This window comes from Hemicordylus capensis, chromosome 14, assembly GCF_027244095.1.
Source record: "Hemicordylus capensis ecotype Gifberg chromosome 14, rHemCap1.1.pri, whole genome shotgun sequence".
Classification (NCBI taxonomy): Eukaryota; Metazoa; Chordata; class Lepidosauria; order Squamata; family Cordylidae; genus Hemicordylus; species Hemicordylus capensis.
In genome coordinates this window covers 17,425,526-17,449,881 of record NC_069670.1, presented here as the reverse complement: position 1 = coordinate 17,449,881, position 24,356 = coordinate 17,425,526, and the positions used below count along the sequence as shown (strand labels likewise).

General features: G+C 52.8%; 1 protein-coding gene across 21 annotated transcripts in view; it reads right to left on the bottom strand.

Annotated features, from left to right (window-relative positions):
* The window catches only part of NRXN2 (neurexin 2), a 366,798-nt gene that overhangs the window by 193,280 nt on the left and 149,162 nt on the right, over positions 1-24,356 (bottom strand). For all 21 annotated transcript variants that reach the window (XM_053278159.1, XM_053278172.1, XM_053278167.1 and 18 more), the window contains 4 exons: positions 8,797-8,958; positions 6,393-6,831; positions 3,336-3,719; positions 1,686-1,889 (listed from right to left, as the gene is read on the bottom strand). In XM_053278159.1, coding sequence (XP_053134134.1) covers positions 1,686-1,889; positions 3,336-3,719; positions 6,393-6,831; positions 8,797-8,958 — 1,189 coding nt within the window. The remainder of the gene's footprint in view (positions 1-1,685; positions 1,890-3,335; positions 3,720-6,392; positions 6,832-8,796; positions 8,959-24,356) is intronic.

Sequence of the window (24,356 nt, the reverse complement as noted above, 5' to 3'; positions counted from 1 at the left end):
ACCAGCTGTGCAGCAGAAGTGGGGTGGGGAGGGCCGCCACCCCTTCCTCCCCGGCCTGAAGCGACAGGTTGAGGGCGAGGGAGGGGCTCGCCCCACCGAGCGGCAGTGCCACACTCGGACACAAGGGGGCACCTCTCTTCCCTCTCCTCCAACCCACAAACAAGCTCCCTGCACAAAGACACCCCAGCAGGTCCCCACAGGCCGTCACTTCTGCACTGGGTGCCAGCACTCGGGGAGAGGGGAGCACACACACACACCCCATTTGAGGTGCACCACAGATATCAGCCCTGCACTGGGGCTAGGGCTCATGAAGGAAATGCACTGTGGGTGTGGGAAGGGTGCCGTTTTGGCAGCCGAGGGAGGTTCAAGTAAGGCCCAGGAGCCTTAAGAGCATCCAGAAACCGCTGAAGAGCAAGATGAGGCGAGTGTGGTTTTGTTGTGGGGAGGGGGATCCCCTGGTGCTCCCCAGTCTCTGCAGGCCGTGGGCGAGGGGGGGGCCTCTTCCGGGGTGTGGGTGTGCCCCCTCCCCTGGGTAGGGGGTGGAGCGGCCGTGGGGAGCTCCCCGTCCCACAAGCTGCACAGCTGGACTTAGCAGGCGTTGTCAACCACAACAGAGCAGTGGATGCAAACAGTCACAGGACCAAAAGCCCCTCCCAGGGGGCCCACAGGGCACCAAGGGAAGCCCCAGGGTGGAGGGGAGGGGCGGAGGGGGGGCTCTTGGGAGCCGGGCGATCGTGGGGTGAAGTGTGTGAGGTGGGGGTGGGGTGGGGTGGGGGGAGAGGAAAGGGGAGCAGGAGGCATCCTGGGGGTCAGGGCATTTGGTCGCTGTGGCTGTTTGCGCTGGGCTGGCCGTTTATGTGCCAATGAAGGGTCAAAAACCAAGGGTGGGGTGGGGGAATGTGTGGGGAGAAAAGCGCCACCGTCTGGGTCTTTAGGAAGAAGAGGCCGAGCCCCCTTCTCTGCCTGGCCGTTCAACGGGGCCAAGGGAGGGGTCCGGAGAGCAGCCCTTCTCCTCCTCCCTCTCCGCCACTGGCCAGCCATGGGGCTGAGGACAAGGCCGCCCCTTTTAAGCAGGGGCCCTCTGGGGCTGGCCCAGAGCAAAAGGGCAGCCTTCCCCCCACCCCCAAGGCAGGGCAGGCTTCTGGCCAAAGACTCAGTGCCGGAGAGCCTCGGGAAGCGCTTTGCCAGACGTGGTTCCCATGTGACGGTGTTTCTGCAGGGAGAGGTGGGAGATGTCGCATCGGGGGAAACCAAACCCAGTGGCCGGCATCCAGGCAAGCGCTGCGGGCAAGCTAGTCCTGCTGCATTGGGAGCCGGGATTCCCAAGCAGGCTTGCTCTGTGTGTCCACACCCCGGCAGCGTTCGTCTGGATGTCGGCCACCGGAGTAGGTGTGCTGGCCAGTGAACGGAACCAGGGAGGGATCCTGTCTCTGGCTGGTGGGCCTCTCCTTTCAAAAGCACGGGCGGTGCAATCCCGACATGCTCCTTGCAATGATTCTCCCAAAGAAACACGCCACATGGGAACCCCCGAGCCCTGGAGAGTGGGCGTCAGGCTGAGCTGCCCTCCGGCCCGGCTGGGGAGCCCACCCTGCGAGCCGTGGCCTCTGGGTGCCTCCCCGGGCAGGCAAGGCGGGACGCCAGGGCCTGGGCCAATCCCTGGGGACCCCAGGCAGACGAGCAGTTACCTAGGTTGACGGTGAGCTTCATCTGGCCCCCGTCAAGCTCCAGGCGGAGGGTGTCGGCGGACTCCTTGGAGGTGGTGGCCATCATGAACCCGTAGGCACGCTGCGACATGAAGCGGAGGGAGACATCTTCGGCCTCGGTGTGCATGACTGTCGGGAGCATGATCTTCATGTACATGCTCCCGTCGTAGCTCAGCACCGTGGCCTCTGCAACCAGGGTGGGCAGCAGAGGAGGGGGCGGGGAGGAAGAAGCCGAGAAAGGGAAGGCGTTACTGCAGGATTCCTCGGGCCAGTTCCAAAGGAAGCATTCTTGGGGTGCTGGGAGCAACCACCCACAAGCCATCCGTCGTTGGCCAAGCCCGTGCTGAACTGCAAGCCTCAAGGGCTAGCTGGCTCGGTCAGCATGTCTGGCACTGGCCAAATGAAGGACGGCTGTGCAAAATCACAAGCCACCCTCAACAACAACAACAACAAATGGTTTCTGCTTTTGACCTGTCTGGTCTGAGGCTAAACCAGTCGCAGAAGGGCTGCATGCAGAAGGTCCCAGATTTCATTCCTAGCAGCCTCCCCAGGTAAGGCTGGGAAAGACTCCCGCCTGGAATAATGGAGAAGCTGCTGCCAGTCAGTGTAGACAAGACTGAGCGAGAGGAACCAAAGGTCTGACTCAGTAGAAAGCAGCTTCCGGTTAGGGCCGAGAAATGCCCGTCTCAGACACTGGAGAGTTGTGGCCAATTCATGTAGACAATACTGAGCTAGATGGACCAAGGGCCTGACTTGGTATAAGGCAAGTACCTATCAGGATGCGGGAAACCCATCCTTTTATTTGGGGGGTGGGGCCGTAGCGCAGCGGCAGAGCATCTGCTTTGCATCCAGAAAGTCCCAGGTTTAATCTCCAGGCAGCATCTCCAGGTTGGGCTGGGAGAGACGCCTGCCTGCAATCGTGGAGAAGCCGCTGCCAGTCTGTGTAGACAATACTGAGCTAGAAAGATCAATGGTCTGACTCAGTCTGTGGCAGGTTCCTATGTCCCTTCCAAACCTAAAGTTCTAGGAATCAGTGTCTCTTCTTTAAGTGGAAGGATGAGAGTGTGAACAGAAACTTAATTCTACTGAGGGAACTGATATATTGACTTTTTTTTTTTTTTAAGTCCCTTAAGGTAGAGCAAACACATTAAGTGGCGCAGCGGGGGAAATGTTTGACTAACAAACAGAAGGTTGCCGGTTCGAATCCCCACTGGTATGTTTCCCAGTCTACGGGAAACACCTATATTGGGCAGCAGCAATATAGGAAGATGCTGAAAGGCATCATCTCCTACTGAGGGGGAGATGGCCACGGTAAACCCTTCCTGTATTCTACCACAGGGCTCTGAGGGCGCCAGGAGTCGAAAGCAACTTGACGGCACACTTTAAAGTAGAGCAAGGTAAAGGTAAAGTATGCCGCCGAGTCAGTGTCGACTCCTGGTGCCCACAGAGCCTTGTAGCTGTCTTGGGTAGAATACAGGAGTGGCTGACCATCGCCTCCCCCTGCACAGTATGAGATGATGCCTTTCAGGAAGGCAAACGGAAACGGAGGACGGGTTGCCGCCCAAGGCTGCCCAGGGCATCCTGCGTCCCGAACCGGCTTCCCCCGCTCCCCCCCACCACCGGGCCCCTCACCTCTCTCGCACAAGCGGCCCAGGTAGCCAGTGCCCACGCAGTCGCAGATGAAGCGGTTCCAGCCCTCGCGGCAGAGGCCTCCGTTGCGGCAGGGGGAGCTGCTGCACTGCTTGAGGGTCTCCCGGGAGCAGAAGCTGGAGACGCCGGCCACGCTCTGCACCTCGGCCAGGCGGCGCACGTCCCGGCTCTTGCCGTCGATGAAGAGGTCCCGCACGCAGCCCACGTAGCCGTAGTTGAGGAAGGCCGTCCACACCTCCGGGGGCAGGATGAGGTCCAGGCGGTTCTCGGGGAGGCCCCCCAGGTACATCTCGCTGTCCAGGTCCAAGATCTCGCTCTCCCCACTGGCCAGGAAGGGGGTGCTGCGGCTGTTGACCGAGATGGAGCCTGCAAGGAGCAAGAGCCGGAGGAATGATCAGCGCAGGGGTCTGGGTCCTAGGAAGCGGCCTCCTCCTACCGAGTCAGAACATTGCTCCCTCTAGCATTTTGGAAAACAACTCCAGCCAGGGGTGTAGCTAGGGGAGAGGGGTCCCGTGTTCATCCCTCTCTCTGGCAAACCCCCAGTGAGTGAGGGAGATCATGAAGAAAATAGGGAAGGAGGGAACTGGAGGGCCCTCAGGAGCTGGGGGCCCGTGTTCTTTGAACCCTGTCGCTCCATTATAGCTACGCCCCTGTCTCCAGCCACAGTGGCCAACAGCCGGGGATTATGGGAGTTGTAGGCCAACATCTGCAGGAGGGCCAACATTCAGCAGTCCTGTTCTACCCAGACTGGCAGCGGCTTCTCCAAGGCTGCAGGCAGGTGTCTCTCCCAGGCCTACCCTGAACATGCTGCCAGGGAGGGAACTTGGGACCTAGATGCTTTTCGCAGAGTGGCCCCATCCCCTAAGGGAAATATCTTAACAGTGCTCACACATGTAGTCTCCCATTCAAATGCAAACCAGGGCTGGACCCTGCTTAGCAAAGGGGACCGTTCATGCTTGCTGCCACAAGACCAGCTCTGCTCCCATGGCCCATTTCTTCTGCATTTGGTCTGAGCATTGCCCTCGTGCCTCTCGCATCGCTGGGTGGACTGTCCAAATTGCCATCCAGACACAGACACAGTCGCACACGCTTCTCCCACACCAGCAAAGCAGTCTGTACCGAAGGAACTCACTAAGGCAGTTCACACAACTGAAAACAGGACACGCCCAGAGTCCTACCCAGCTTCGGGAACTGTGCACGCTCCCAATTTCCAATCGTGTGCGAGCAAACAACTAGGTAGGAGGTGCAGGGAGTGATCGTCTGTGAGTCGTTTGCACCCAGGACTTCACCAAGGTAGGAGGGAACCTTGTCCTCTGCAGCTCCTCCTTCACACACAGTCACTCCCTCCTCAGAGTTAGTTGTCTGCTCATGCTTGATCCAACATGGATAAAGCTGGGTAGGACCAGGGGTGTGGTCCCCATTGGACAAGGGGAGATGGGCATCCCAAGGCCGCTGGTTTGATGTGCCGACTGAGAGCTCCTTTCTCTTCCTCACTGACAGTCAGTGTAGACCAGGGCTACTCAACTTCAGATGCTCTTAGAGGCGCTCTTACCCCTGGACTTCGGGGCCAAGATCCAGGGCCTCCACACCCCCTGGGAGCCCCCAAATCCTCTTTAGGCTGTCCTGGATGTATGGTTTGTGCCTTCAAGAACCTACATGTTAAAAAATGATGCTTAACTTGCAGCAGGGGTCCTCCAAATGCCTTTAGGTCCAGGCTCCAAAATTAGCTAGGTGCACCTCTGGATGTTGGCCTACAACTCCCATAATCCCTGACTATTGGCCACTGTGGCTGGGGATTATGGGAGTTGTAGTTCAAAAACAGCTGGGGGGGCCAAAGTTGAGCAGGCTTGCTCTAGTCTAGACTGATCTCAGCCATTACAATGGAACACAGAGGGGGAGATGGTCTTTCTCTACCTTGCTTAGAACTCTTTGGAGCTGCCAATCATAAGAGGCGGAGAAGGAAAGTTAGAAGTTGGAAGTGAAGTTCAGTGACAGTGGGGATTTGGGTCTGGGTAGGAACAGTCTCAAAGAGGAGTTGTTCTGAGAATCAAAGGATAAGACAGTCTAAGAAAATAAAGCTCTCGGTTATCAGGACAGCCTATAATCAAGACTGGGTTGTGAAGTGCAGTTCTGGGAAGGTTCAAAGGTGGAAAGCCTTACATATATGGTGTGTAAAGTAACAAAAGTGCTGTGAGAAGTTCAAATCGTCAGTTTTGTGACCCAGCAAGATTTCAGCCCGACTCATCAGTAGTAAAACAAACAAACAAACCTCAGATAACACCTTGAAATAAATATTCTTCTTGTTTTGTTTTAAAGTACATCTGACTGAGTGGTTTCTGTAACAAACCCTCCTCACGTCTACAAAGCCATGATGAAACAAACAATTACAGAGGCTTCATCCTATAACTAGCGGCAGCGGAGATATCAGTAGATTTATATAAGCCTAAGTTACATCCAAGGTGAAAACAAACTAAAAACAAACATAAAGACACCCTCGTCTCAGCCCGGACACCACACTTGCACATGACCGAAAACCAGCACACCTCCTGAAACTGCCATATGAACAAGTCTCTATTACACCTTTGTTGATTTTTTCCCCATTGTCCAATTATCTGAACAAACCTTTGCACATTTTTCAATTGTGTAATCTACAGCCTTGGATCTTTGTTGCCGCTTTGCATTCTTGAGGCCATTGGAATCTCTCCATTGCTCACCTTTTTATTCCATTCCCTGGTTTCCGTTTTGGGACCAGGAGCATTTCCAGATGGGGCTTTTAGCTCGCATCTCCTCTGGAATGGAGGGTGTGTGTTCACACATCAGCCAGATTTAGCCCGAAGTCCCTGCTAGCTATAGGGGAGCACTCCCTACACAATTCAGGGGGCTTTAAATGGCCATTTGGAGCACAGCCCGGTTTATGTCTGGGGTAAAACAAAAAATCCACTTTTTGCATTGATTGTTTGGGGCAAATGTGAACTCGCAGTGAAGCCTGGTAGCAAAACCCGCTGTCTGGGGACGCTCCTCTCCCGCCGCGTCACTCACCCTTTCGCCCGTCACGCTGGAAGTCCACGTGGCACCACTCGCCGTCGTTGACCTTCTTGCTGCTGGCCCGCATCTTGATGCCGCCCGAGCCCATGTCCAGCAGCAGGTAGAGGTACCCGTCCAGCAGCTCCATGGCGAAGTAGTCGGCCTTGTGCAGGCGCTCGGAGCGCCCCTCCTTGGGGGGCTGCAGCCGGCCGTGGCTGAAGAGCAGCAGCCCGTTGGGCTCCGTGGTGCGGAAGTCGAAGGAGATGGAGCCCGTCTTCTTGGTGTTCCACTTGGGCAGGGAGAGGTAAGCTTCCGGGGATTCGAAGGTGACCGGGTCGAGGGCCGCGACATTCTCGCAGCGGAAGACCAGGTCGCCGTTGATCTTCATCTTGGGGTCGCCTTCCTTGGCCAGCCGCGACAGCTCCAGCTTGAAGTCGTTGTTCTTGTAGACGACCTGCCAAGGGAGGAGAGAGGCCGGGGGTCAGCAGGACGTCAGCAGCCTCACGGTACAACCGGGATTTCCCCCCCTTCAAGGCCGAGCTGCCATCTTGGCACTCGTCGGAGGGAACGTCGTGGCAAACACAGAATGGGAAACCCTTCAGGAGGCCCATTTGTCTCGTGGGGGTTGGCCAGGAAACTGATTTTGCGCAATGTCAGTGGCTAGAATGTCTGACTAGGAACCCAGAGACTCAGTTCCAGGATACTCTTGGTTGCAAAGTTTACTGGCTGACCTTGCATCAATTACGCTCTCTTAGCCTAGCCCACCTCACACGGTTGTTGTAAGAATAAAAGAGGAAGGGAGAGTCACATATACTGCTCCGAATTCCTCAGAGGAACGGTGGGGTAAAATATATATAAATAATTATTTCACATTATTTATTTATTTTACATTTTTATATCCTGCTTTTCCTCCAAGGAGCCCAGAGTGGTGTAATACATACTTAGGTTTCTCTTCACAACAACCCTGTGAAGTAGGCTAGGCTGAGAGAGAAGTGACTGGCCCAGAGTCACCCAGCTAGTCCAGCACTCTAGCCACTACACCACACTGGCTCTCTTCTGAACATCAGCACCAACACCTTTTCTATTGCAAGTTCCCAGATCTAGGAATGGCAAGGAACATCCGTCATGATGACTGAGACCTATTTGCACATGTGATCCACCCCCTTGATTTTGCACTTTTACAAAAACACAAAGGACAATTGCTGCCCAACTGCTGTACGCTTTCCCAGATTCTCACCACATGGGCTGGGTCCAGGCACAACAAGAAACCATGGAGTGTCCTGGCCATCGTTAAGAATTGACACCATAGTTTGTGCTTCCAGACATTATGCTGACATTCATAAAAAGAGTGTACACTGTACACAGATACAGATCTGTACCCAGGACAGTTATTCATGTGTTACGCTGAATAAAAGGTAACACAATCTGTACAAGGCATTTGGAGGGTCTGTATCCAGGTTCACTTTTTAAATGAACACAGGTAGTCATTCACACAAAAAGATGCAGGAGTGTGCAGATATCTGTTGACGCGTACAATATAACACCTGGACAGGGCTGTACGGCGGCTTGCCTGCTTCTGCTTCCCATCGGCTTGGAACTCAGCTTCAGTGGTCTATGGAATTCCAGACCACAACGAAGGCACAGAGAGCAGAAACGGTGCTAGCACGAAGGCACTACACAGCACACAGTGTCAAGCAGGTGGGTGGGACACCATCCTCAGCAGTGTGGATAGTGCCCGGAGTGGGAGCGGGCAGTGCGGGCTTGGAAGTTATCTTTGGGGTGCGGGCTTGGAAGTTATCTTTGGGGTGCGGGCTTGACCACATCCCCTATTAAACACCACACCCCCTAGGTTGCTTGGCCACACCCCCTAGCATGACCACGCCTCCCAGATTGCTTGGCCACACCCCTATACACCTCCCAGGTCCCTTGGCCACACACCCTACTATACACCTCCCAGGTCCCTTGGCCACACCCCCTACTATACACCACACCTCCCCGGTCCCTTGGCCACACCCCTATTATACACCACACCTCCCAGGTTACTAGACCACACCCCCTGTTACACACCACATACGCCAGGTTGCATGGCCACAGCCTCTAGTATAACCACACCTCCCAGACTCCTTGGCCATGCTCATGCGCATTGCACACCACACCTCCCAGACTCCTTGGCCACACACCCCATTATACACCACACACCTTTTATACACCACACCGCAGATTCTTGGCCACACTCCCAACGATAGACCACGCCTCTCAGGTGGCTTGGCCACGCACCCTAGACATTCACAGCCATATTCCTTTTCCACCGGTGAAATGTTGGGAGGGTGTGGAGACAGGAGACCTGCATCCTAACCATCTCCTGGGCCCACCCCTGACCCGGACGGCTCCCAATCCTGCTCTCCTCCCCGCCACTCACATCCTTGAGGCATCCCATGAAGTTGTTGCTGACGGGGGAACCAGGAAGGTCGGCTGTGTTGGGGCTCCCTCCAATGTAGAAGAAGTCGTCCGAGCCCAGCATGGTGTAGTCTTCTTGCGTGTAGCCCGTCGTGGTGAGGATCCCGTCCACGGAGATGGTCACCTGTCCGTCGGGAGCGCAGGGGTTGGGGGAGGGGGTGGGGGAGATAAAGAGACAACAAAGTGTTAACCAACTAGGGAACCGGCGGCGGGGAAGAGGGGAGACTTGGGGGGGCTGCTGACCCATTTTTATGTCTGGTTGTGTCTTTGGAGAAATGCCAGATTTTTGGAAGGTGGAGGAGAGAGGAAAGAGGGAGGGGTCGGAACAGGGGAGGGAGAGGAACAACCGCACAAGGTTTGATGGTCCAGTTGGGGGGCAGATGCAGTCTTGGGTCGCTGCCTTGCCTGCAGGCTCAAATGGTGCCACTTCTGAGCCCAGCTTTTAGCCGAACCACCCCTTCCCTGCACCCCACTATGTCCAAGTCATTTAGCCCCCACTATGTCCAAGTCATTTAGCCAGCCCCCACTGCTCCGCTGCCAATGTGCCCCGCGGGTGCTGCCAACCAAGGACCCCCTCTTACACTGGTATCCAGGATTAACCTGGAAGAAGAAGAAGAAGGGATCCAGAGGTTTGTTGGGGGTGGGGGTGGTGAATGTTTGAGGAGGTGTGGATGGAGGGAGGGCCACAGCTTAAACCAGTTCGGAAGCTAGTTTGCATGGCACAGTTTCCCTCGGCGGACTGTCACTCGGAGAGCCTGCTTGGAATTATGGGCTGCATCTTCTTCTGGATCTTTCCCCGTTTGGAGACTGAGAAGGTCCCCTTGTTCAGAAGAGCCATGATACCCAGAAAGGCCTGAAAGTGGTCTAAAAGGATGCTGTGGGTGCTGCCCACCCATTCGCCTATGTCTAGGATCATTTGCAATGAGTCCTGCTACACACAAGCACAGAAGATTCTGCTGGGGTGCCAGCAGGATCTCGAAGGGATTGGGCCCCTGCACGCACACACACACACACACACACACACTCTGAGGCTATTCCCACGGTCACTGGGATGCGGGCTGAGGGGGCTGAGCCCACTTCCCAGCAATCGTGGGCACCACCGGGCTTGCGGGTGAGCCTGGTGCTCCCAAGGCGGCTAGCCCACCTAAGAACCCTCCCCTTAAATGCAGTTAAAGGAGCGAGCACTCTGTTTTGTGGCTCGTGGCTTGTAGCCTCATTTCATTGCTCATGTGAATTGCCGTGGCACGTGGCAACACACGAGTAGACCCCCGACCAGGAGGCTGCAGCCAGCCTCCCGGGCTCGGGGGTCTCTCTAAGATGCCCCATGCACTCGCGCAGGGCATCCTGGGACTTCCGTGGGGCCACACTGCCCCCGCCGGCCCCCACAGGCTCCGTCACAGAGCCAGCAGTCATGTGGGGGGCTGATCCAGCCACTCAGGGCTCTGCCATCCATCATCTGCGGGCTAAACCCACTCTCCCCGCAGACCTCCTTGAGGCACTTACAGCAGTCGTGTGAAGGGCTTCACCATCTTACCTACCTACCTCCCCCCTGCAGACAAGCGGTGACTTCCCCTCTGGTGCACCATAGCACACCCACACAATCCATGAAGCACATATCTCTGGAGGATGGGACTTGTTTGCCTCCAGGTGCTCGACTCTGTGTGTGCTCAGGCTGCAAGCCGCTCAAGCATACATACGACCCCGGGCCTGAGCTAAAGGGCGCACTCGTGCTCTTTAACCCAGGTAAAAAGAAGCAATTTGCATCCACCAACATCCTGCATGAGTGCAAAGCGGTTGTGCTAGCTGGTTGTGCTCAGTCTGGAGCTTCCAAACCAGACTCGTGTGTTACTAGGGCAAACTCGTCTGTACTTGTGCGACAAGGTGTGCAGCCTCGTATGCCCTGCAGGGAACTTCTTCGCAGTAACACAATTCCAAAAATCCCGGTGATCTAGCAAATCCCTGCTGCACAAATGCAATGTTAGTCAGGATGTCGGTCACTGTCATTTCTTTTTCTTTGCTTTTTTTCCTCTTAGGAACATAGGAAACACAGGAAGCTGCCGTATACTGAGTCAGGCCATTGGTCTCTCTAGCTCAGTATTGTCTTCACAGACTGGCAGCAGCTTCTCCAAGGTTGCAGGCAAGAATCTCTCTCAGCCCTGTCCGGGAGATGCTGCCAGGGAGGGGACTTGGAACTGGGAACTTCCCAGAGCAGCTCCATCCCTTAAGGGGAAGATCTTGCAGTGCTCACACTTCTAGTCTCCCATTCATATGCAACTACGGTGGACCCTGCTTAGCTAAGGGGACAAGGCATGCTTGCTACCACACAACCAGCTCTCCTCTTGCCTTTTGCTTCCCCCCTTCTCTCTCTCTCTGTGTTAAATTATTTCTTTTGATTAAATTGTAATTGTCATCTTAGCTTGTTAGATATTGGCATTAGGTATTTGAGAAATATTTCTGTTTCTGTATTCATAAATAAAAATAAAGAAAAGCATTGTGGGGAAAAGGAGTGCAGTTCACAAAGGTGTAGGAGAGGGGCCTTCCAGGTTGCAGCACCAATGCCATCTGGCCTTCTTCTCCTTCAAACATGTAGTGAAGACCATCTTATTTCAATGGATCTTCAGTCTGGGTTAGCTGTCCAACCTCCTCACCCACCCCTCCCCAAATTGCTTGAGGCTGCATGCTGCAGTGTGGGTTTTTGTTCCTGTTTGTTCTGTTGCTTTGGTCTTTTATTATGGTACTGTACATTTGTTTTAATTTTGTTGGGTTTTATTGTATTTTTTTAATTGCTTTTTTAAAAACACTGCCTTAAGGGCCCTTTGGGTAGAAAAGAGGCTTATTAATTCTAATGTAAAAAAATAAACATAAATAACCTACAGATTAGTGGTTGGTTCAGGAAAGACAAAAGGAAGTTAATGAGGGAATTTGCTGCCACCAGAAGTGCTGAGGGCCACTTGGCAGTAAGGGCCATAGTTCAGTGGAAAAGTGCCTGCTTTGCATGCAGAAGGTCCCAGGTTCAATCCCCGGCATCTCCACTTAATTGGGTCTTTTGCAGAGTCACTGAAAATAGGAGTATACCTGCTGTGCTAGATAAATTCTGTATTGGATCATGTGTTTTTAGAAGCTTTAGATAAATTCATGGGACGTAGATATATCAATTAGCCATGCTATCTAAATGGAACTGTTATATACAGTAGTTAAGTAAGTAAAGTGTGCCGTCAAGTCAATGTAGACTCCTGGTGACCACAGAGCCCTGTGGTTGACTTTGGCAGAATACAGGAGGGGTTGACCATGGCCTCCTCCCACATAGTCTGAGATGATGCCTTTCAGCATCTTCCTGTATTGCTGCTGCCCAATATAGTAGCAGTGGGGATTCGAACCAGCAACCTTCTGCTTGTCAGTCAAGCATTTCCCTACTGTGCTACCGCAGAGTTGCCAGGACCTAAGGGGTATACTCGTGGGTCAAATGGGCCGTAAGCCAGAATTTGGCTTTTTAAAAGCCAAAACTGGCCACCTAGTTAACAGTAGTAGGCTACCTGAAAACAATAGAAGATAGCTATCGACATCACTGGGGCCTGCTTGTAACTTTCCAGAAGCATTTGCCTGGTCATTGCTGGGAGACTAGAATAAATGTGGTCTGGTCCAGTGAGGTAATTCTTATTTCAAGAATACACTTTCAAAGAACTCTGGGTAGCGATAATCTGGAGAGGCTGTTCAGATCTTTCCAAAAACACTGAAGAACTATAGTTCCATGAGCTCCTTAGTTAGGGCAGAACCCTAATAGTTGTGGAACTATTTTTAAAATGCAGTGCAGAAATGCATCCAGAGCTGAAATGACGGCCATTGTTTCTCTCCCCGGCCAGGCTTGCATTAGGTTGTGTATCCATTACTCTGCCCTGACTCTCAATATACAATTCCGCTGCATCCAGTGCCTGTTGCAGGCTACTGTAATACTTCGACTAAAAGTAGAAAGCCTTCAGATGCTCAAAAGCCTTTTTCAGGACCTAAAAGTAGAGAGCCTTTCAGACCTCTGCCTTTTAAGGAGCACCCAGTCGTTAGAAAAACATCCCTCCAAAACGTGAACCTGAGGCCGAAAACCTGAAATCTGGCAACCCTAGATTTCTGAGAGGTGGCAGTGTTTAGTCAGCTCTCCTCCCTACCGGTACATCTCTTTCAAAAGGAGCACCTATTTCTCAGTAATTTGTTTGTGGGGCTTAAGTGTGACTGGAAACACTTTAACGCAGCCTCCTTCTAACCTGATGAAGCTCCTTTTCCAATGTTTCCACCTTGGGACCTGCACACATGGGATAAGTAACCTAGTATAGAAACATCGGTTTGTTATTTCTGAACTGCCCTGAGGATGGAGTTCAATCCCTGACAGCATCTCCAGGCAGGGCTGGGAAAGACTCTGGCCTGAAACCTTGGAAAGCCGACGCCAGTCAGTATAGTAGGCAATATTGAGCAAGGACAAATATTTATATATCGCTTTTCAACAAAAGTTTCCCAAGCGGTTTACATAGAGAAATAATAAATATATAAGACGGTTCCCTGTCCCCGAAGGGCTCACAATCGAAAAAGAAACGTAAGAGAGACACCAGCAACAGCCACTGGAGGGATGCTGTGCTGGGGACGGAGAGGGCCAGTTGCTCTCCCTCTGCTAAATAAAGAGAATCACCACATTAAAAAGGAGCCTCGGTGTCAGACAGCTTCCTATGTACCTTTCCTGGCCGTTCTTGGAGATGCGGCCGTAGCTCAGTCATAGAGCATCTGCTCTGCCTGCAGGAGGTCCCAAGGTCTCCGGGGAGAACTAGGAAAGACTCCTGCCTGAAACTTGGGAGAGCCACTGCCAATGGTATGGTAGGCAATACTATTGAGCGAGATTGACCAAGGCTCTGACTCTGTATAAGGCTATGTTCCCATGAGGAAAAGCTCTGTGTGGCTTGATAGTATGCACCCTGCAACTAACGAGCCACCTCACAAGACCAGAGGAGAGCTGGTCTTGTGGTAGCAAGCATGACTTGTCCCCTTAGCTAAGCAGGGTCTGCCCTGGTTGTGTATGAATAGGAGACTAGAAGTGTCAGCACTGGAAGATCTTCCCCTTCTTAGGGGATGGAGCTGCTCTGGGAAGAGCAGAAGGTCCCAAGTTCCCTCCCTGGCAGCATCTCCAAGAGAGGGCTGAGAGAGACTCCTGCCTGCAGCCTCGGAGAAGCCACTGCCAGTCTGTGAAGACAATACTGAGCTAGATAGACCAATGGTCTGACTCAGTATAGGGCAGCTTCCTATGTTCCTGACTTGCTCCACAATTTAGGCTTTGGAAGAGACTCGATACCGGCTGAGCAGGTTTCTGCATGGGCGTTTGTACTACCCATAAAGTCGTTTCAGCTCAGAACTAGAGTTTTCTTTGTGTGAAGAGGAAACAGTCCTGCAAGCCTCTAAAGGATCGCTGGCAGGTACTGCCGGACCTCCTCCTTGGAAGGAGATTCCACAACTTGCCTGTGACCATTTACTCCACTGCTCTGAAGAGCTAAGGACCTGGGGGCCCACTTATCCAGGGAGGCCTGCAAAGTGGGGAGGACATGCAAATGAGGCTAGCTGAGAGTGAGCCGCGGAATTTATAAGAGCCAGTCAATGTGTTCCAGCAGGTACATTTGATAACCACTTCTTACGTCCGCAGAAATCTCCACAATGATCCGGCTGCTTATCGGAGTATGTTAATAGGCTGAGCAGAGGCGAGAGTGGAGAAGGCCTTGCTGATCTACTCATCTACCTTGCAATCTGCCAAGCATGAAAAATGAGATTTTCCAGGGCCCTTGGCATCCTCTGGTGGGCTGGAAGTTCTCCGCTGCCGAGATCCGCTCGAAGACATAATGGAGGACGGCGTGGAGGACGGACAAAAGGCCAACGTTGTGCGTCTAGCTGCTGGAGCCAAGCCACTCTGGCTGTCAAGGGCCTGAGAACCAGCAGCCGGCTGCTCTGCGCCTTTTGCAGAAGAGCCGGCTACAAGTGCAGGGAAGAAGGGGCAAGACTCCAGAGCCCGGACCCCCGCTAGACCGATCTGCCAGCCTCTTCCTCCTGCAGCAGGTCACCTGAAAAGCTTTCAGAAGCACTCTGAACACCCAGGGAAATAATTTGTCCGTTGTTTGTTATGTGGCCATGGCTGCCTCCTTATTTTTAGCAAGCAGATTGGCTTGACTCATTCGGCTGCCAACCGCAAAGCATTTAGACCGAAGGAGCTTTGCTGAAATTCCACGGAAATGTGCTGCACGATTAATGGTTTGTGGGCTGCACTCCCCGAGGTTTGGGTTTCAGCGAGTTCTCTGTCCGTCCGCTTCCTCTCTTGTGTTTCATTTATTACTCGCCTGGTTTCGGAGGACGCTGCTGGGTGGATTCCCAAGTGGTATTTTTCCCCCTAATGCTTTTGCTCTCAAGGCCCTCCAAGCCTTAATGAAGCCCCTCAAGAAACGTTGAAAGCATTAGACGCTTGTTTTCTACAGAGTCGCCTGGTTATTCCAAGAAAGGGAGGCTTGCCTTGCACACCCAAGGTCCAGCCAGGACTGAGCAGAGAGAGCTGAACAGTGCGTGGGCTAGAATCCCAGGATTGTAGAGTTGGAAGGGGCCTTAGAGGTCTTCTAGTCCAACCCCCTGTTCTGTGCAGGAATGTAGGTTTTTCATGCCGGTTGGAATGGAAGTTGCTGTAGGCCTGGCACTGCCCGCCTGTGTGCTTGCTTCTGCACTGTCATAAAGAAACAGCAGAGCTCATGAAGCCCTCCAGAGCTCTCTCCTGCCATAAGCCTTCCACCGCTTGTTGAAAGGTGTCAAGGAAGCATCCTAAATACGGCTTGATTTAAAGCATCCACAAAGGATCAGAGGCAGTGCTGGGAGTGGGGAAGCCCCCCAGGCACCCAGACAAAGAGCTTGCCTCCCCACCCATGCCCCATTGCTTGGCCCCTGTGGCTACTTGAAGGGGAAACATTTGTATATCCTCAGAGTGCTTTTCCTTAAAGGGCACTTCCCTATCAGGCTCACTTCAGTCTGCTGGTAACAGAACTAGGGTGGGGAAGAGAACCTTCGTGTCCATCAAAACCAAAAGGACTTCAGAGAAAAATGTGCCTAGGACTGTTGCTGCGAAATGGGCCATCTTTGCTCTTTCCAGAATTGAATCTCAAACATGAGGCAAAGCTTGTTTGTCCTCTACCTCTTGCAGAGGTGCAAAGGAAGTTGCCATATACCAAGTCAGACCTTTGGCCCATCTAGCTCAGTCTGATCTACCCTGACTGGCAGCAGCTTCTCCAAGGTTGCAGGCAGGAATCTCTCTCAGCCCCACGTGGGCGCTTTCCAGATTAGACCCTGCCACGGGGTCACGGAGGATCTTGGAAGTGCGCTTCCACACTTCCTGTGTTGTGACAGCGCAGTCCCTACTTGGACAGCGGGGTCCCGTTCACATTGCCAATGCCTTGTCTCGAATTTGATCGCTGCAAGACAGAGTTAGGACATCGTATATCTGCCATAAGGAAGTTGCTGGGTTTTTTTCCGGGTTCTTGGTTGCTGCAAGACTGCTCCCCCTGCTGTTTACGTTTTCAACGCCGACTTGCCTGAACGGAGGCATTTCGCGGCTATTCCAGCAGCTAGCCTGGAAAGTGCCCTGGTGGAGATTGAACCTGGGTCCTGGGGCATGCCAAAACAGATGCTCTGCCACTCCGTTACAGCGCCAGGCCTTTACTCCTGGGTCCTCTCACCAAGGCCAGAACTCCCTGGAATTCTGTGAACTATTGCAGGAGCCCCAACCTCTCGAGAGTCTGACCTTCTCAAAGGCTGCCCAGCCCACAACCGGCTCCTCACTCGTTCGAGCTACTCCAGACCAATTATAGTGAATCCAAGGATCATTTTATCAGATGAAGGAATTCTTCCTTCCAGTAAAATGAAGGAAGGAGCCATAGCTCAGGGCAGGGCCCCTGCTCTGCATGCAGACGGCTCAGTCCTGGGCAGAATCTCCAGGGAGGGCTGTGAGAGGAGGGCTGGTGGTAACAAGCAGGACTTGCCCCCTTAGCTAAGCAGGGTCCACCCTGGTTGCATAGGAATGGGAGACTAGAAGTGTGAGCACTGGAAGATTATATTCCCTTCAGGGGATGGAGCTGCTCTGGGAAGAACAGAAGGTCCCAAGTTCCCTCCCTGGCAGCATCTCCAAGATAGGACTGAGAGAGACTCCTGCCTGCAACCTTGGAGAAGCTGCTGCCAGTCTGTGTAGACAATACTGAGCTAGATGGACCAAGGGTCTGACTCAGTATATGGCAGCTCCCTATGAAAACCCCTGCCTGGAGAGCTGCTGCCAGTGCAGAGCTGGCCCAAGACACTGCAGGGCCTGAGGCACAAGAGCCGAATGCTGCCTTGGCCCGTCACCCTGCTGGGGACCCGCTGCTCTTCCAAAGCCAGCCCGTGCAAGGTCTGAAGGTGCCGTGAAGAAGGGAAGTTTGGCAGCAGCAGCAACCGCCGTCTCCTCCTGCTTCTCTCCCTGTGTTTCTTGCAAGCTTTGTCAGAAACGTGAGGGAAGGCACGCCTTGCCAAGCCTGCAAGGGTCAGATCAGTCCTGAAGAGGAGCTCCAGGGGCGGAAGCAGTAGGGGGCATCTCGCTTCCTTGCTGGTGCCCCAGGTATCTGCAGCCTCGCCTCCTGGAAAGGCTGCCCCTATGCCAGGCTGCCCCTGTGCCAGGCTGTCTCGGTAGAAGGCAGCTTGATACATTGCTCCGTTTGGGATTGGGGCATATAGCATAGTGTAGTGGTCAGAGTGCTGGACTAGGACCGGGCAGACCCAGGTTGGAATCCGCATTCAACCACTGAAACTCACTGGGTGGCTCTGGGCCAGTCATGTATCTCTCAGCCTAACCTACCTCACAGGGTTGTTGTGAGGATTTAAAAAACAAAAACAAAACATGTACACCGCTCTGAGCTTCTTGGAGGAAGAGCGGGATATACATTAAAAATATACATTAAATTAAAATATCTTTGCATCGGGGCAACTGCTCTGAAAGCAGGAGGGCCTTGGCAGGACTGGGAAAGACCCCTCACTGAAATGCAGGAGAGCCTTTGGAGAAGGACCGTCTGTCTGTGGTGAAGGGTCCGCTTTGCAAGAAGAAGGTCCCGGGTGCAGTCCCTAGAAGCACCTCTCGGTAGGGCTGTGAAGGAATTCGGCCTGAAACCTTGGAGAGCTGCTGCTTTCGGTCCATGCCAACAACACTGAGTCAGATGGGCCAATGGTCTGACTCGGCTGAAGGCAGCTTAATTTACTTGGAACCCTTGCTGAGAACGAAGAGGGAGTGACAGAAATTGCACCGGAGAATTAAAAAATGCAGTCACTGCTGCTCATTGACACTCCGCTAAAGGGCCAAAGCGACACGTTCTTAGCACGCCAAACTGGGGTGAGGATGGAGGTGGAGTTGGAGGACAACGGACAGGAGAGGATCTCCTGCAGTTCAGAATGGCGTCGTGACACACCAGAATTGTCCACACAACCTCCTGCTGGGCCAGAGAGGGAAGGCAGGGAGGGGGGAAGGCAGGAGAGCACTCACCACTGTTCCCTCTAACGGGGATTCCCAGGTGTTGTTGACTACAGCTCCCAGCATCCCCAGCTGCAGTGGCTTTTGGCCGGGAATTCTGGGAGTTGTAGTCAACAACACCTGGGAATCCCTGTTAGAAGGAACACTGGCACCTATCTATCCAGCAGCGATCCCAGCTGCACGGCTCGTGCGCCCACGCCACTGGTGCTGCCACAAGCCACACGGCATTCTGGAGGCTGGGAAAATGCATCCCGGCCTCCAGATATCCCACAATGCACTGTGCAATGAGCACAGTGCCTTGGGGGATTCTCCTGTTGAGTCAGGCGCTCTAGATGCGCAGCTCTGGGTAGGCTCGGGCTGCGTGCAGACCTGTACAGTGTTCCCTGTAAGAGGGATTCCCAGATGTTGTTGACTCCAACTCCCAGAATCCCCAGCCAAAGGCCACTGCAGCTGGGGATTCTGGGAGTTGTAGTCAACAGCTCTGAGAATCACTCTTACAGGGAACACTGTACCTGTGCCTTGTGCCCCTTTAACCCAGGGGAAATATTCCTGGGCTACCCAGAGAGGCAGTGCCAGGAATGGCCTTGATCCTGACACTTCACACGAGCAGCCCTCCCCTGGTAGGGCTGCTCGTGTGAACAGCCTCACAGTTTCTTATGGCCTTTTCTTATCTATCGTATCTTCTTATCATTTCTTAGCTTACAGCCTCGTTGTGTAAAATAGTTGTGTATTTTACCTACTAACTTACTAAGGCACTTTACGCATCTGACGAAGTGAGTTGTAAACTACAGAAGCACATGCCCAGATAAAATGAGTAGCCTTTAAGATGCCACAGAACTGCTGCGGCAGGGCGAAGGAACTTCAGAGGGAGACGTGGGCGTGGACCTGCTAAATTAGAATTCATCAAGAGGTTTGATTGCATTCGTTCAGGCCTGAATCAAGAGAAGTTTCCTTTTTATGCTGCATGTGTAATTAACTAAGCAAGGCTAGAAAGATTTTGTTATCACCAATTACTGCACTTGTGAATTGTCATTGTGCTTATTTTACATTCATTTAAGCTTTACACAGAATCATCACAGACTGTACCTCTCCCATTTCAAGGCTTGTTTACAATTCTTTCTTTCTTTTTTTAATGCCAACTGAGGATACGTCTTCATGCATCTGACAAAGTGGACTGTGTAGTCCACAAAAGCTTCTGCAACAATAAATATGTTCGCCAAAAGGCTCAATGTTTCTCCTAGAGTCTGGCATCTGCTTACAGAGATTTATTTGAAAAGTCCTGAAATGTGGCGAAGGAACAGGGAAGGGGAGAAGGCAGACTGTGTGGATTGGGAAATAATATGTTTTCTACAAACACCCAAACTGGAAGAAAGGTGGGAGAGCAACAGGTTTAATTGGGGGGTGGGGGGTGGGAGAGGGTGAGTGCTCTTAACTATTTAAAACAATAACTTCCTGCTGACACTTAAGCAACCAGGCAAGGCATTTATGGGCAGTTCAGTTGACACAAATGCCCTCTAAATGAAGCCAGGGAGACTGCCTAGGGTTGTGTTAATGAGGTGTTAATGACTCTGGAGGTGGTATAAATGGATGCAAGAAGGGCTCTGAAGTGCAAAGACCAGTCTGGGAAACGAGAAGGAGAGCAGCGTCACTAAGTAGCCCTGACTCTCTCTTCTCCAGCCATTAATCCTGATCAATCTGCAAGGCATGCTTCTTCCTTCCCCCCAGTCAATACCTAAGACTACGGGATCCAAAAAGGGGGATCCGTTTAAGCGTTGCACTTTACAAGATCTTCCCTGTTGGACTCTGCAAACACGGCCCATCGTCCTTCCCCCAAATTGTTTCGGCAAGCAACCATTTCCAAAAACCAGAGGCAGGGGCTACACAAGAGAGGAGGCCTGCTCTAGACTTCTTGGAGGGCTCGGGCCAGTTTGGAAACGGGGCCCTGGGCTAGAAGGTCCCTCCCCAGTCTGATCTACCAGGCCAATTCTCTTGCACAGAGGAAGCTGCCTTCTACCGAGTCGGAGCCTTGATCTGCCTAGCCCAGTATTGTCTACACCAACTGGCAGCAACTCTCCAAGGTATCGGAAAGGGGGCTTTCCCAGTCCTAGTTAGAGATGCTGCCAGGGACTGAACAACCTCGGGCCTTCTCTGTGCAAAGCATTTGCTCTGTTACTGAGCTACGGCCCCTCTGGATAAAAAGGGGGCAGCTGTACATTTTTGCTGCCCTTCAAGTGAGACCCTTGGTCCATCTAACTCAGTCCTGTCTACTCTGACTGGTAGCACCTGCCCAGAGTCTCTCCCCGGCCCTCCTTGGGACCTTATGCAAGTAAAGGATGCGCTCCCCGTCCTGAGCCATGGCCCCTTCCCCAGGTCTTAAAAGAGAGCGTTGCACATAAACAGCTCCCTCTTTGTAACGCTGTGCAAAGCATTCTCAATCAAGTGTCCTACGGTGAGAGAAGTTGACGTATTTTTCGCTGTTTTTCAAATGCGGTGGCAAGGGAAGATCCCACTCTTGTGAGAGCAGACGAGGACATGGGGGTGGGGAGTTGTGTGTGACAACACCCCACCAGCATCACTTCTCTGGGCCCGGTCCAGTCTTGTCTCATCCATCCCCTGCCTTGCGACCCTTGATCTGTTTCTAAAAAAAGAACCAGGAGAATTGATGGGTGTCCTCTAGTTTTCTTCTTTTACTTCCCTTTGCTTAAGCTTCTTGCACTCCTGGCTGCCTGAAGTGTATTTACAGCCAGACGTGGCAGTCAGGCATGTATGTATATTAATTCATTAATAAATTAATAATTAATTATCCACAAGTCCCCACTGCCCTTTAGACCCCCTCTCCTCTCTCTAGGGTCTGCAGGGAAGAGCCTGATGGATCGATGCCCCTGCACCACGGTGTGAGCTGTAACCTGGCTGGTTGCTCCCATAACTTCACTTGAGGGTCTTAGTCCCACACCTGCAATACGACCACAAGAACACTGGTCAACCTGACAGGACCGTTGTAAGGCTTGCAAAATTATGCAGGTGAAGAACTTAGAACACAAATAACGAGGTAGGAGGAGGAAGATGTGACTGTGTGGGAGATGGTTGCTGGGCTGGGCAGGACACATCTCTTTCTCCTGCCTTGGTCCAACACTGGCTAGGGAGTTGCTGTCCAGCCCAGCTCCTGTCCTGTGCAAGAAATCCGGCACTCGGCAGAGCACGAGTTCCGGAGACCCTGTTTCACCCTGCCTGTCCTTCAAATGAATTTCTATTGTTCATTTCAGCCATGCTAGCAAGGGTTGAAGGGGTGGAGAACCCTGGTTGCAACTTGCCTCTGTTCCCCACACCCTCCAACCCCTGGTCAGACATAGTCGTCTTAAGCCTAACTCAGACTACCAGCCAAAATTCCCAACCCTGTAAAAATCCAGCATATTGGCTTCAGGCCAAAATATGCCGTTAAGAGCCAGTCTGTGCAAAACAACCAATTAAAGATTTTAAATCAATTCGCTCTTGATCTGAAGGCTGAGAACAGATGCTTTGAAGGCAGTTTTTCTTAAGAGTTTTCTCAATAACCTACAGTTTCAAATTCTCTTACGGTCTTGAACCGAGGCCAGAATGAAAAACCCACTCCATGCTAACCTTCCCCATCAAATATGGCAGAGGAAAGGACGCCCTGCGGGTCCTCCTAACCCGTGTTTGCTGTAACAGGGATCCCCAGATGTTGACAACTACAACTCCGAGCATCCTTAGCTGCAATGGCCTTTGGCTGGGGATTATGGGAGTTGTAGTCAACAACATCTGGGCATCCTTATTACAGGGAACACTGATCTTGACCTGTACAGTTATAGGTCCTTCAAGCACCCCAAGGTCTAGCATTCTAACTCACGTAACAACCCCACTGATTGATTGGTTGGGAACGGGGCTTAGAGTGATCGCTGTTTAACTGCCTTGATCTTGAACTTTCGTCAACCTAAGAAAAAGCCAACTGGTATGAAGGCAAACGGCATTGCACAAAGTCATTCTGAATAAAAAACCTGGGTTCCTTTTGGGCAGAAACTGGGATGTAAACATCCAGAGAGGGCCACACAAGTTTCCCTCTATGAGTGCACACTGCAAGGAGCCTCAGCCAATCAGGAGTTCCCTGCCATATCTACTTGTACAGAGCACATATTTTAAAACACTAAATAATATATTTTTAACAAGAAGGATACCGGTGAGTGGTCCTCAGTCACCAGCTTCCGGCCTCCAGTAGGAGTTAGCATACAGTTAGTATCCTGCAGGGGGCAGTGCTGAGCAACACACTCCTTCCCAACCACAATCCAGGATCAAATCCCTTGCGGGTGAAAACAGAGTACCTGGATATGGTGGCATCAGACGGAGGAAAGAAGCACAGCTGGGAGGAACAGCAGCCTTTCCACGCATTCTTCAGCTCCAGGTCCAGAGTGGCACCACAACTGCACCCACAACCAGAATGGGCAGAGGAAGCCCAGCGAAGAAGGTGGATCCTTGGGGACTTAGCAGTTGCACCGACGGCATTGGCACTGGCCAGTCAACCCAACCCAATCCCAGCCCACCCACCTCCTATTGCAACACACAAAACTGCAGCAGTGCAGTTTTATCCACATAAAATAGGATGCCCCCACGTGCTTTGTCCCCCAACCCCGCCCCAATTATTCCACGTGAACCATCAAAACTTGTGCAGAAAATGGCAGAAGCAGGCAGGTCTCTGACCTGGAGAGGGAGGGAAGGAAGATTACTCTTGGCAAGCTCGAGGGTGCGTGAGTGTGTGTGGCAGGCGGCATTTGTGTTGCCGGCTTGGGGAAAGGGCAGGACGTGTCAAAGGAGGCTAATCTGGAAAATCCCTTTCTGCAGTGGTCCATTCCTCCTTCTCAGTGAGGCAAGTGGAAGGAGGGGAAGATGGGAGGGAGGGGCAGGGAGGGTGGGGGAGAAGGAGCTCATTAGTAATTAGTCAGTACAACAACATGCAAACGAGGTTAGAATGCGTCCGGGGGGGGGAGTGATTGAGTGGGGGCGGAACCTGATTCAAGCCTCTCCTCTTTCCCAATAGTGCCAATTGTCCTGGGTGTGCCCCCACCCCCACTTCTATAAGGGAGGAGCGTCCATCTCCCTGCCCTGGCTAGATCTGGGCCAGCTCTCCGCAACACCACCAACAGAGGCTGCAGCTCCTCCCAGCTCGGCTTTGTTCCTTTATGTTCTAAAAACACACAAAGGCCAGAAAATGGTGACCGAGGTGCATAGAAAGGCCAGGAGTGTGTCGGAGGTCCACTGCACACCGGGCATGTTTTCGACACTGATGCAGCGGTGGGGGGAAGCCACTGTCCATCTGTGCAACAGGCAGGAGATTTCCTCTGTGTACACATGTGTACACTTTCCCCCGCCCCAGGGGCCGGAAACCCATCTGTCTGGTGTGGGCCACATTCTTTTTAAAGCAGCATATCTGGGCTAATGTTGGGGCTAATGCTTCTCGCTGTTGGCTGGGGGAGGACGGCACTCCTGAGCATATCCAGAGTGCTTCTTCACATCCCCATGCCAAACCCCTGCCCCAACTTCAGGCTGGAGGGTGTTGCTGCCAGGCAAGCCTCAACAGCATCTTCCTCTTTCCACCCAAAGAGCCCCGATTCCTCCCTCTGAGCCTCCTTTCTCATCTCCGGCCTGCAAGGTTGGGCAGAGAAGTCCTGCTCCCTGGCATCTGCCCCAGCCTGCTCCCACCGCTAGCCAGCACCCCCCTCACTATCTTGGAGCTCAGCTAGGAAAACGCAAGGAAAGGATATCAATTTGGCAGGTTTCGCTCCACGCCATCCTGTCCACCAGCCCTACAAAATGTTTCACAAGCCCCTCTTAAGAGTTTTGCACGCACGCACACCCTCCCACACTTTCAACAGAGCAGCCCCTTGGGGAACAGCCAGAGGAGGGCGCGGAAAGCAGGAAGGGGGCAGCGAGGGGAAGAGAGGAGTGTTCGGGTGAAAAGATTTGGG